The sequence below is a fragment of the Emys orbicularis genome, chromosome 7 (genome assembly GCF_028017835.1).
Source record: "Emys orbicularis isolate rEmyOrb1 chromosome 7, rEmyOrb1.hap1, whole genome shotgun sequence".
Lineage (NCBI taxonomy): Eukaryota > Metazoa > Chordata > Testudines > Emydidae > Emys > Emys orbicularis.
The window spans coordinates 50,117,486-50,132,017 of NC_088689.1; the positions used below are offsets into that span (position 1 = coordinate 50,117,486).

General features: G+C 39.6%; 1 protein-coding gene across 1 annotated transcript in view; it reads right to left on the reverse strand.

The window, feature by feature from the left end:
• CABCOCO1 (ciliary associated calcium binding coiled-coil 1) overlaps positions 1-14,532 on the reverse strand; it is a 67,654-nt gene that overhangs the window by 39,111 nt on the left and 14,011 nt on the right. The window contains exons 4-5 of the mRNA XM_065408199.1: positions 13,156-13,300; positions 8,247-8,319 (exon numbers count right to left, since the gene is read on the reverse strand). Coding sequence (XP_065264271.1) covers positions 8,247-8,319; positions 13,156-13,300 — 218 coding nt within the window. The remainder of the gene's footprint in view (positions 1-8,246; positions 8,320-13,155; positions 13,301-14,532) is intronic.

Below are 14,532 nucleotides of genomic sequence, written 5' to 3' on the forward strand. Positions count from 1 at the left end.
ATGTTAGATAGAGATATTCTCCATTGTAACATATGACCACATATAACCACATATAACTATTAAGGTGAAATTTAGAGGCCACACTGAACTTTCTGGAGCATTTTAAGAGGGTAGCAAAAACTATCTTTATTACTGAGATCTTATTATTACTGTAAATATGAAGAATCTGTTAACTCTTCTTCATAGCTAAATGGATAAAGGTTGTTAGAGATGAAAATATATCCACAGGCTAAAAACCATTTATCGTTAAAAAAACAATATTGTCTTAGTGAAGAAGGTCAAGCTCTCTATTCGCAACAAACTCATGATGAAATTTCAAGATGGCTGTGTAAACATGTCATATGGATATTCACATGTGAAGATGCATTTGCATGAGTAACCACAACACTTTCCAGTTCCAGAAACATTTTTGTGAACACAATTTTTGTTGCACAAATTCGCATGAAAAGCAAGTAAATGGGAGTCACAAAAGCAGTTACGCAAATTCATGACTTCCATTACAACAAATGTTCATGAATCTTTGTGTGCAATAATTGCCTAGGTCTAATAGCCAATTAGCAACAACTGTGGAGGTGATATCTGCAATTTTCACACTTGGCCTTGCAGACTGGACTGTAACCACCAAATGATATCACACTGGATGCCAAATAGCAAGCAGATGGTATCAACTGTCAATCACTAAACAACTTGGGCTGAATTTGAACTGGTCACCTAAATGTGAACGACTATATCCCCTTGAACAATTTGTTCATCCACGCTGTCCTTGCTGAGGCATTTTAACTAAATACTGATGTCTTATTCTAGATTCAAATAAGATGTTTCTGGTCTTTTTGACAGATTCCTCACTATTTCCAATTTTATTTTTTTATTTTTTTAAGAGCTGGTTGGAAAAATGTTGACAAAACATTTTTGTCAGAATTTGCTGATTCATCCAAAGTGAAATGTTTCACAGAAATGGTTCTATTTTCATGACATTCTGCTCGAAACCAGGCAGATTTTGAAACCTGTCTGGTTTCCTCATAGCTCATCTGCTTGCCTCTTCAGCAGGCAGGCTAGTGGGGAGCCAAGAACCTGGAAGCTGCGTTTCCCACCTCTTCCTGAATGGGTCACTGTATTTTGGGGGCATTTTTGTTGTTTTACTTGACTAGTGTATGAAAAATAATTAGTGGTGGGTGGAGCACCTCCTCAAAAGATAATTACTGTCCCCCGCGCAGCTCTATTTAATTATAGAGCTAGTCAAAAAAGCCATTAAGAATGCCAAAGGACACAAAGTAACCCATTCAGAAACACTAGAGAAGCAAACAAAATTCATACCCAATCACTTTACCTCGAGCTACTTAGCTTCACCATTGGAAAGGTCTCCTGGTCAATAAAGTACTGCCAAGCTTGTGAAGGGCTTACACTAAACTCAACAACACTTCTCTGTCAGTAACTCAATAACTTTTAAATGCCGCATTTGATCAATTCCAAAATTTCAGGGAATATTTTAGGCATCAATGGCCAGAACCCATACTGATTTGGAGAAAAATTAGAAAACTGGAAGGGTGACAGTAGACACATGAAACTCCTCCTACCTCTTTAACACAGCCATAGCCTCAAGCACCTGTGCAATTATATATAAATCAATTAACCAGTTGATGTCAGCCATTAACACCTTCCAGCATAACACTACCCTTATAACAATCACTGCTTCTCCTTCCAACAGAGGTTAACATGCTGACAAATTGAATGATTTCTCTCAGGCTACATCTACACTACGGGGGGGGGTCGATTTAAGATACGCAAATTCAGCTACGCGAATAGCGTAGCTGAATTCGACATATCGCAGCCGACTTACCCCACTGTGAGGACGGCGGCAAAATCGACCTCCGCGGCTTCCCGTCGACGGCTCTTACTCCCACCTTCGCTGGTGGAGTAAGAGCGTCGATTCGGGGATCGATTGTCGCGTCCTGACGGGACGCGATAAATCGATCCCCGATAGGTCGATTTCTACCCGCCGATTCCGGCGGGTAGTGTAGACCAGGCCTCAGACAGAAAAAATAATAATCGGCGGGGGGAGGGAGGGACAGAGAAGAGGAAATGGTGAAAAGGGGAAAAGGAGTGTGTGCACACAGCCCCAGCATGGGGGTGAGGGAGAATGGGAAACCCTAGAATAGGAGGAAGGGGGCATAAAGAACCCTTGGTATGGGAGACAAAGAATGGGGACCACAGTGATGGAGGCAGGGGGGGAGCACAGAACCCCTGGCGTGGCAGGGAAGGAGGGAATGTGGGGCACACAGTACCTCTGGTGGGGGAGAGATTGGGATATCCTGATATGGGAAGAAGGAGGGAAGGGTGGGAAAAAGCGGAATGAGATGCATACAGATCCCCCGCCATGATGGAGGGGGAACATAGAACCTCCTGATGAGGAGAGATTGGAGGAATCTGATAACAGGGAAGGGGGGGCACACAGAAATACCTGGGAGGGAAGAGGGGTAGCGGCACACACACAGATCCTGCCATGGAAGGGAATGGAGGGCCTGGGGGAAGGTGGGATGAGTGTGTATAAGGAGCTGCTGGTATGGGAGAGAAGAGGAGACCCTGATATGGGAGACCCTGGATGGGGGGCACACAGAGACCCTAGCAGAGAGGAGGTTAGCAGGAGTTGCAGGGAGTACTTGAATAACAAGGGGTGGCAAACAGGGTGTCTGTGGTGGAGAATGGAGGAATGCAAGGATACGCAGAACGTACAAGAAGCTTGGCTTACACAAGCTACAAAGTGTGCAACCTCCTAGCTTTAAACAATCATAGTAGTACAGTAAAACTACTGAATGTACTTTCTTCAATTTGCTTTGATGTTTTGGCTGAAGTGATACCTACAAAACAAAGCCAAGTAAAGACATTAACATTTAAAGAAAGACAGCAAGCTTTGAAAAGTGTGCATTTAACTAGCTAATCACTGTGCCGCTAAGTGTGAACCTAAGGGCAGGTCAACGCTGTCTGGTAGGTTCAGACTACAGAGGTGTGAATAACAGTGTGCTTCCAAGTGCTGTGCTGTAACTCCCCTGTGTGGATGCTGCTGGTGCAAACTTAAAGGTTTCTACTGCACATTGATGTAGTCCTGTTTGAAGGGGACTACGTTAATGCAAACTAGGAACCTTTTCATTCATGCCCACCGCATCCACGCATGGGAGTTACAGTGCAGAACTTTGGTGTGCACTGCTATTCAAACTCCAGTACTCCAAACTGTGGGGCAGTGCAGACATGTCCTATATGCTTAAGGAAATTTTCTAATATACATGTTTAGTGTGTAAATATGTGCAAATGTTCAGTTCAAAATGTCAGAATTCATTAATCAAAACCATTTCTCACCCCAATCAAGGGCACTAGTTCTATGATGATTATGTCAATATCAAGTTTCAAACTTCAGCTCTTTTAGAGTAGCCTTGTCTAAAAGAGTTGTAGTAGACGTTTTTACAATATAAAAGGCATATCCCCTTCCCTGCACTCAAACACAGAAAAGATACTGTTCAAACTTTTTTTTTTTAAAAAAAAAATCACATTTGGGTAGAGAGCAACCTTAGATAAATTCAGCCCCAAAAGCTTAATGTTTCTGAAAGCTAGGAGCACACAGAAAAAGGACATTATAATGGAAATTGTTCTGAAACTCTAACTGTACTGGGTGATATCTAGAAACTGCTATAATATTGAATGTTCACTGCCATTAAATTTAATCTTAAATATTGTTATTGCAACCTGACCCACTATGACATCTTTAAAGAAAATGATATCGTATAGTACTACTTCAAGAAGTGAAACTTAGCTAGTCATCTGGACCATAAAATAGCAGATTACTCCATCATGCTGGCTAGAGCAACTAGGAATAAAACTAGATTTACCAACCACATTATTTTTATTAGGAAATGTTTCAAAGCAGACATCATCCCAAAAGACTTTAGACTCATTCCATCCAAATATACACTACGGAGAGCAAAAACATGTACTGTGTAAAGTACAATTTGTAAATGTTGTGGAAAAATATTACAAGACATGCTGTAATATATCATCCTATCGAAGTAAAATAAATTAACTGAAGACAGAAATAGAAAATAATAAAAACTTCTATGCAATTCATGTATTAACAATTTAAATCTTTATGAGTTTTGACATGTGTTAATGGGAACTGCTCCACTGAATCCCTGTATATTCAGATTTAGTCTGGTACCCCACTTGCTCTCTCTGAATTTGCAGGCTAATATAAGTACATTAAATCACAAACTAGATAGCAAAATCTCTGAACTTGGTATGGGGAAAACAACACCTTAACGAAAATCTTGAAGTTAAAGGTGGTAGGTTAGTGTAAGTTTTGTATTTGCACACCTAGGCTCTGATACTGCAATGACCTCTGTAGAGCACAACAATCTGCCCCATAAGTTCTTACTGCAGAATTGGGAAACTACTTTGTAAATAATTTATGCAGCAATTGCATGTACAAATCCGGTATCTGCATGACCAAATGTAATTTTGTATATACAATTGTACATACAAATTAAACTCATATTTACATGCCAAAAACTTTTAAATATCAAGTCCAGAAAATTCATAGTGCTGCCATTTTAACATTGTGTTCATTGACATCAATGGAGCTGTACTGATTTGCCTCAGACAAGGTTTTGACCCATTTTCTTATTAGAGCCTCTTTCTATACCCAAAGGGGGAAGCTACCATACAACAAGAACACTGTTTATAAGGGGAACATCCATATACTGGTTAAAAACAAAAACTGAAGGCATTTACACAACTATCCTGTAAATTTACACCCCACTGTAATTCTTATAGTGTCATGTTTATCAAAAGACATACATGTATATCCAATTTTTCAGTCTTTGTAGAGCTGGAGTGAAGGAGAAGTAATGGGGTTGACAATTGGACAGGCAAGTCTAAAGTCACCAAACTTGGTTATATGCATGCTGTGTGTTTTATTACCTTACCAGACATACCATTCATTCTCTTTCAGTTTTGCCCTTTTATTCCTAATCAACATAAGCACCTAAGCCAATATTATTCAAAATACTTTAGCTGAAGTGAAAATATAGAACAAAAACATATTATAATCAGTGTTTTAACCACCAAATGCAGTCTGCCCTTTAAAGAGTTAAAGTGTTGGTTCTATTATGCTTTTTTCATAAAACTACAGTATATTATAATATTAGTCGGACCATGCGGGACCACTAATTATGAGTTGTATTTATGCAACTGAAATTATGTTAATTGGCATGACCAGTGATAACGTATGAATAATTTAACCTCCTTGATTCATTTTCCATGTCTAGCCTGATTGGTTCTACACAAGAAGTAACATGGTCACTTAGCAATAACTGCAGTGAAAGATCAGAAATGAAATCTGACTGAGAATACTGTACAATTGTTTGCATTAGAGAAAAATAAACTTTACTACTTCTATAATCCATTGCTCCAAGTTTCTTCTGGGAATTACATGGTCCAATTTCCCTAAAAGGATCTCTGTTATAAAATTCTCTCAGTTCTGATTTGTTGTAATGATGTCTCTTTTGAGGAAGCATGTGTTGGGATTAGAACTCTAGACTTTTAGTCAGGCGATATGGGTACTGTTCCCAACTCTGACATGCTGTGTAACCTGAAGCAAGTCACTTATCTGATTTATTTCTGTTTCTACATTTGTAAAATGGAGATAACGGTAACTAATCCATATCCCCCGAGCCATGTCTTGGTTATGAGCATTGTGCACACCATCACCATTCAGAACCTCGCAGCAGCTCTAAGGACAGAACCTAGATCCTCTAGCTCCAAAAGAAGAGACCCTTCCCACTTGAGCTAAAAGAGGATTTCCATCAGCTGCTAGCAGCAGAGGGCTTATAAAACAAAACTGAGACCACCTGATTCTATCCAGTTGAGGCTAGTGGTGCATATGTTTTAGTGATTCCCCCATTTTGGAAAGAACACTTATGTGGATGGGAGAGCTTTAGACCGCTTGCCCTTTTCCGCATCTGTCACAACTGTTCAGTAAGGAAATTGTTTTAGCCCCAAATACCAAACAAGCTCAGACTGGATACTAAAGAGATCTAGGGCAGATATTAGTATTAGCATTGCTGGGAACAGAGCTCATTACTGAGCACAGATATGGGGCACCTCCACCAGGAGGGCTTATACCCCTTCTATGGGGGATGAGTTTTGAGTTGGGCTCTTGTTGTTAGAGGTACCACAGCCCAATAGGCTTGAAGCATGACTGTGCCTGTAGGCAATATTAATGGAGGCAGACAGCCTACTTGGTTGTTTAAGGGACTGTAGGGACATGGAGCACTAGGTAATGCTTTGCTTTCCAGATAAAATCTGGAAATGAAATCAAGTTGAAAGCAGAGACCTTCATTCATATAATGGGCCTGATTCCCATCACAGGACATGTGCTCGCAAATACTTAGATATTTGCATTTAGAGAAAATTACTTTATTGAATAGCTGGAAAGCTTTAAATTATAGCTTATTAGAGTGAGTGTAAGAAAGCAAAGAAAACAAAATATAACTATCAATATTTATTAAGCACTGAAGTGTGGTCGGAGCTGTACAATACAAAGAAAATCACATAAGTGCTGCCACAGGGCCTTACAGTCTAAAAGAGACAGACAGGCAGGCACATAATATACCAGATGATCAGAGGAAGTTCCAAGTTCAAAACTGGTACAAATTTTTGTAAATTAGATTTGTTGCTATGGAGGATCATCACTGGAATGTTTCACACCATAAGTTTATTTTAAGGAGGGATTTGAATGTCACAGGATAATTGTGTCCTGATGCTAGATAAATGCCAACGCAAATTGGTTGACATTCATTCATGACAGTGTTCTTTTCCAGTGTTTTTATCCCTACTGCACCAAATGATTAATAAGGAAGATGGTGTCATTTTGGCTGGTAGACACTGGTTTAGTTGACATTTATTCACAGTTCCATTACTGAAAAGCTGCATTCTGACTACGAAAATTGATTTTAGCCATTCAGAAATGAGCTTTACATAAAAACAATTTTAAAAGATTTTCAATTAATTTATAATACACTAAAAATGTAATATACCTCATAAATTACAAAATGTATGGGTGAAACGATTTCTTAACTGAAGCTTCACTTTTTAAAAATAATGTTGCCAATATGCAAGTGTTAGCCAACCATTCACCTGATTAGCTAACACTGAAAAATAAAACAACATTAAAACAGAGGGTGAAATCCTGATTCCATTGAAGTTAATGGGAGTTTTGCCAGTGACTTCAGTGGAGCCAGGATTCAGCGCAGTCAATGAATGATAACATGCCCTGTTGCACTGTTACAGGTAAAATGTAGTATTCTCTAAAATGCTAATGACTGCTTCAAGAAACAAACCTTTCATATGTTTTATTAAGCCAGTCAGAAGAAACATGGAAGAAATTGGATAGTACCATTTGTAAACACAAACTGCCAGCTTCAAGCATAAAGGAAAAATACTGAACATTTTTTTCCCTTTAATTTATTTCCATTAATATTTATAAGCTAAAATTCAACCTTTTTTTAGCAAAACAACTGATTGCCTTCTCTCATAAAATAAAAGCATAACCCCTTTTCAATCTATTGTGAAATATATCCTCAATTAGTAGAGTCAAGCAGAAATAAACAGATGAACCTGAACATTTGATTAAAGGCTAAATCTTGAGACAATGCATTTTTGATAAATGTGTCCGTGCACACGCATAAAAATTAAGATATATGTGACAAAGTTTATCAACACAATTACCTGTTACCTGAGTGCCTTAGAAGTCTTTCATGTCTAATTAAAATGTTCCTATACAATCAATATAATTATCTGTTGATAGCTGCCATTAAAAATAATGGGCCTAGGTATACTAGAACTGTGGTCATCATGGAGTTACTGTAAGTAATCTTTTGTAATTTGAGTACTGATTTTAAAGTGGAGTCATGCATTATCTAATTAAAATCCTGAAGATCATTATTATAAATACTGTACATGAAGATATTTTTAACTCAACAGATTTACCACTATAACCAAGAAAACCACATTTTTCTAAACCCATAACTCATTTTGGAGACCTATATCACCGTATCTAACTTTTATTCTTTAATCTGCTATTCTGTATTGTTAGCATCTGAGCAATTTTGACAAAGTTGCTTTGAGCTTTATAAAACAGATGTCACAGGGCTGCATTAAATAATTCTGCTTAATCAGTTCTATTCATATAAATTACTTACCTCACCGCCTATTACAAGTTCTTCCCTGGGATTGTGGAAAAGATATTCATATAGTTTATAGTGTTGAAATAAACTGAAAAAGAAAAGAAAACGTAGCTCCAGCACAACCATAAATCTTTGGAAAGGAAGTATTCTAAACACATTTGTTACCCTAGGAGTTATTCTCTAGGTCAAGGTGATGGATACCTGAGCACTAATAAGAAAAGACACTTGTTGATCTCTAATTCTAGCTACAAAATGTAAACCATTTCAGGTATTACAAGATTCATATCCGTTATAATAAACTCAATATGACACTTGAGATATCAGCCCTACCATTGTGAAATTGAATTTTGGGGCTTAATATTCTGCTCTGAAAAATGATTCAAAAGTTAATTGTTACAAGGGCATAATTTGACCTGCAGGATCTTTATTATTGGTGATGGTGTGGGAGTAGAAAATGAAGCCAACTGGACTTTCACTTTGTGTAGAGCACAAATTACTGCCCAGCATCTCAACCTCCCACTCCATTTCCAAGCCAGGAACGAAGAAGTTAGCAAAGACAGTCTCTTAAGGCCACCTTTCAATTGTTAATACCTAGTTTTCTCTCATTCAGGCTTTAGGCCAAGGCAATGGTATTGAGAGAGCGTTTGATCTACGGTATCTGCCATTCCATTTACAGTACATTTTGTCTGCAATACTTCAGCTCTGATTCCTGCCATGTCCTGGTAGTGAGATATACGCCTGTGTTTACACAGGCCTCATAATTTATCGGGAACTAATTCAGATAATTTTGACCTTCAGATGACTCTGACCCTCCCCACCTCCTTTTGCCATTTTTGGTAACATTTTAGTGTGGATCATTTGTAAATGCCAAAAGCAGAGGTGAACGTAAGCCGGTGCACCATACCGGGGCGGATCGGCTTCCCCTGGCAGCAATTTAAAGGGCCTGGGGCCCCCAGCAGCTGCTGGAGCCCAGGGCCCTTTAAATTGCCGCCAGAGCCCTGCTGCCAGAGCCCTGGGGAAGACGCGGCAGGGCTCGGGGGCACCTGCCGCAGCTACCGCCCCAGGCCCTTTAAATCATCCCCGGAGCCCTCGGGTAGTGGCAGCGGGGCTCCGGTGGCTATTTAAAGGGTCCGGGGCTCTGGTAGCTACTACTGCCCAGGCCCTTTAAATCGTCCCTGGAGCCTGCCAGAGCCCTGGGGTAGTGGCAGCGGGGGTTAGGCGGCAATTTAAAGGGCCCAGGGCTCGGCCGCTGCTACAACCCCAGGCCCTTTAACTTGCCACCGGAGCCCCGCCACCGCTATCCCAGGGCTCTGGCAGCAGGACTCTGGGGATTTAAAGAGCCCGGGGCGGTAGTGGCAGCCGGAGCCCCGGGCCCTTTAAATCACCGCCCGAGCCCCCGGCTGCCGCTGCTACCCCAGGGCTCCAGCAGCGGGGCTCAGATGGCAATTTAAAGGGCCCGAGGCTCCCACTGCTGCTACTCTCTGGGGCCCATTAAATCGCCACCTGAGCCCTGCTGCTGGAGCCCTGGGGTAGCGGCGGCGGGACTCTGGCGGTGATTTAAAGGGCCAGGGGCTCCCGGCTGCTGCTAGTGCAGTGGAGCCCCGATCCCTTTAAAGCTCTGCCAGAGGCCGGGGCCCCGGGGTAGTGGCGGCAGCCAGGAGCCCCCTCCGATGGTGATTTAAAGTGCCCGGGGCTCCGCTGTGGTAGCAGCAGCTGGAGCCCCAGGCCCTTTAAATCACCCCCCGGGGCTCCCAGCCCCGTCTGTAGCTGGTAGCTCGGGGGGTGATTTAAAGGGCCCGGGTCTCCCAGCTGCTGCTACCACCACAGCCCCAGCCCCGGGCCCTTTAAATCCTGATTTAAAGCGCCTGGGGATTTAAAGGCCCCACCTCTTCCGGTTGAGTCCCCCCCCGCCCCCCCAGGACTCTGGAGTACCGGTAAGTCCTTTAAGTTACTTTCACCCCGGCCAAAAGACATGTGACTAATAAGTTAAATACCTTGTTTGTCTTATTAGCCATTAGTTTTAGACCTTTTTATTTTATGTATTTACTGAAAGTGCCCAGAAAGGAGCCAGACTGACAGTGCTGAACAATCAAATCCTCTCTTTATACCCACAAAATATTTCATGGTATATTGTAGTGGATTGTGTCTTATGTATATGACATTTTATTTATTAATGATTATGATGATTTTGGAAGTTCTGAATTCATTCCTTAATGGAACTATTTTTAACCTAGCACCCATAATCCTAAGTTAAGGACAAAAATTCTCTTTCTTCTAAGAGATATAAATTTAATGTGCTTGTCTTTGTTTCTGTTGTTCCGAATGGTGATTTTTGGGGGGGGGGGGGGGAGGGGGACCAATGCTACTAACAATTGCACACATGATTAATTTTACTCATGTAACTATTTAAAGGATAGGAGCTTTTATGATGTCATGTAAGCAAGTGAAGGTGATTAAGACTGACATATTTTCCTAGATCAACTGTTTCCTGAAAGAAACTGGCAAGAGATAAGTTGATGTGTATTTGTGAAGGGAAACAAAATGAAAAAGAGGATAACAGTCATCTTTCACCAAACCTGAAAGCTGCTGAACAGTTTGTGCCAATATAGCTAAGCATTCGTCCCTATTTCCTTTATACATCTCAGGGGTTCATAACTCACCTGTAAAAATTTGATCTGAACTGAAACATAACATATTCACTTTGAGGAGAAAAGAGCTAAAGACCTAAATTTTAAAAATTAAAAAAGTAAAAGAAAGATATGAAAATACATTAAGTAAAAATGTAACAAAAATTAGTTATTTTTGTGTTTGTATTATTTGAAAACGACTTCAAAGCTTAAATTTACCAATTTACTTTTTATTTATTAAAAAATATGTAAGCAGCTGAAATAATGGTGTACTTTAGTGTATGTGTATATATATATATATATATATATATATATATATTTTGCTCAGCAATTTGTGAAGGATTTTTAATATTCATGTACACCCTTGATTAACACCCAGATTAGCTGTTAGCCAGATTAATATTCCACTGGTAAAGTTATAGGGCATGATCCTACACCCACTGAAGTTAAGATTTCAGTGGAAGTAAGACTAGTTCTATGGTCTCGTAGGTCAAAACACTACGAACTACATGGACCTGATCAGTCTAAATACATAGTTACCCAAATGCCATTGTGATCTTTCAATGAAAGAACCTTTGTTCCATAAAAACATATGAAAGTTTTAGAAGGAAAAAAAAGGTAAAAAGTTAAGATGACATTCATAAATACCAAGACATCTTTTATTTTAGGGCTAGATCATGACATTTTGATCTAGTCCAAAGCAAGGGGCAGTTCATTTTTGCACTTTGCCTGGAGTACTCTGGGAGTGAGATTTTCAGAATCCCCCACCTCATCTCCCCACTGCTCAAGACAGGGAGTGTGCTGCACAGGTGTATACCTAGTATGGTGTATGCTCCTCAGTGTGCTGGAGGTATTACTCTCCACTACCTCTCATCCCTTTTTGCCCACCTGCAAAAGCAGGGGATACAGTGGCTCTGTGACGCATGCCACCTGCCATGTGCTGGGAACAAATGGTATGGTATACTGAGTGTCTTACATCCCCTTACTCCCTTGCACTGGTATGCAGGATGAGCCACTATCCGGCCTTTCATTTGTTACATTTAAAAAATACATATTGCTGCTTGTTTGCAGTCATCTCTTTTTGTGCTTACAACAGCAGTAGTTTGCAAGCTGGTGATAGACCTCTTTTGTACTGTTGTACAGGCTGCCTAGGAAAAGCAACACACTAATGATTTTTAGAACAGCATTATACATAAAATGCTACTGGATTTCCTAATCCATTCATGAGACCATCCCAACTTGGCTTTGAACATAATCAAATAATTGTCATGTTTGCAGTGTTGTTATAGTCGTGCTGGTCCCAGGATACTGAGACACAAGATGGGTGAGGGGTGAGGCAATATTTTGTACTGGACAAACTTCTGCTGGTGAGATAGAGAAGCTTTCAAGTTACACAGAGCTCCTCTTAAGGTCATACAGATGAAAGTCACCTGAAGAAGAGCTCTTTGTAGCTCTTTCACCAACAGAAGTTGCTCCAATAAAAGATATTACCTCACCCACCTTGTCTCTCAAATAACGTTCATGATTAGTATTTATTCATTATGGCCGTGAGCCAGTACAGTACTTAAATACATAGCTTTAACCATGTGAGTAATCCCACTGAAATCAATTGGACTACTCACTGGTTTGAAGTTACATACATGATCTAGTGCTTTGCTGGACTAAGGCCTAAAACTATTCCATTTATAACTGAATCATTAAGATAACACTCTACCCCTTCCCTCCCCTCTCCATTCCTCATCAAAAAAAAAAAAAGGAATAACTTGCTGTTGCCCAGTTGAAGAATAGAGAATCTTCACCATCAAGACCATGAAATAGGATAGAGTGTTAGTTTAAACTTTGAAGTCGTTGGGTTGTATCATTTGAGGTCAGAGACCTGTTACTTAAGTAAATGGTTTTGGGTTGTTGCGGTTTTGTTTTGTTTTTGGGGGGGTGTTAGTGTAATGTTCAGGAGTTTTTGGCAAAGTTTGATCATGTTAAACTAAATAACTCTCTCTTTTTATTGGCAGATACTTTACAGTGCTGAATTATTAGAACAGGGGTTCTCAAACTGGGGATCGGGACCCCTCAGGGGGTCGCAAGGTTATTACATGGGGGGTCGCGAGCTGTCAACCTCCACCCCAACCCCGCTTTGCCTCCAGCATTTATAATGGTGTTAAATATATTAAAAAATGTTTTTAATTTATGAGGGGGGGTCGGATTCAGAGGCTTGCTTTGTGAAAGGGGTCACCAGTACAAAAGTTTGAGAACCCCTGTATTAGAATATAAACATAACTGATATTGGAAAAAAAGAATACCTGATCTTCAAGTAACTGATTATAGCCTTGGCTTGATCAACACTGAAGAAATCCAAGCCACCACCTTTTTCTGAATGAGACTCCCCTATTCCAGCCATTGCTCTCCCAAGTTCTTTTATGTTGTCTTCTAGCGTAATATGTTTGGCTGCAATTCAATCCAGAAGAACAAAAACTAAACATAGATGTGACGGATGTTTTCTTGGCACAGTACTGAGAGATTTTTTTAATGTTTGAAAAGTTGCATTTGAAGCCATGTAGAATTTTTTTTTAAAATTGGACAAATTTTATTGCTTATTTCCATTATTCTTATAATTAACAGTAGTCTTAACATTCCTTCACAAAACCATTGATGGTCACTTTGTCCTGTAGGGACAAAAGTAGATGACACACAAACTTCTTAGTTGATAGCTTATTTACTCAGATATTGTCACCATAATTACATGAACAGAGAATCAGGGACATATTCTATTTCAGGTGCATGGTTTGTACAGTTATGAGTCTTTTAAAAAATATATATCTGGTACTGCTCATGAACTTTTGATGCTGTCCACTGCAACATGAAGAAGAAATAGAAGAATCAGATGCCACTTGGGGTATTTAGTATTTTTTAAAAATTTTAATCCAGTTACACAGGATTGATTAAAATTTGTAAATAAATTAACTTTTTATTAGAATTAAAAGTTTTCATATCAAAAGAGCCAATCTTTTGTAATCATGTAATCAAATTGGAAGGACAGGTTTTCAAAGGCATAAAGGACAGTCAAACAAACAGCCAACTCTCATAAAAAGTCAGTGGGAGCTGGGCACCTAACTCCCATTTGTGCTTTCGAAAATCTCCCTCTTAACTGTTTAAGACAGGCCAAAATGTGAGATTTTCATGGCTTCCATTTATACTACTTCTTTCTCCTTGGTATCAAAACTTAATGTGCATTCCCTAATGGGAATAAATGTTACAACAAGAAAGTCTTCGGTCAGAGGCGTCAAGTTAAGTCTTTCCAATTGAAATATCTGGTAATATTTGTTTGTTTTGGTTATAGTGGAAAAGGAAGAGAAGCAATAATGTGAAAAAGTAAATCTTAGTCCACTAAACTCTGTATAACAAGATATGACTATCCTGGATAAAGGCATATCTCTTTTCAGTTTGGATAGATATTAGTAAAAGATTAGATGCAATTCTCACAATGGAAAAAAGATTTGAAAGCACTGGTTGAAGATTAGGATAGCAAATGAAAACATGGGGCATTATATACTTTCTTTATGCTATTTTAAATTGTTGATGATGTTTAGGATAGGCTGCATATAGAAGACTAAGTTTCCTCAATGGAATTGGATAGATAAGCTATTTACTAATATGGGGTTACCTAGTTAATAGAGGAT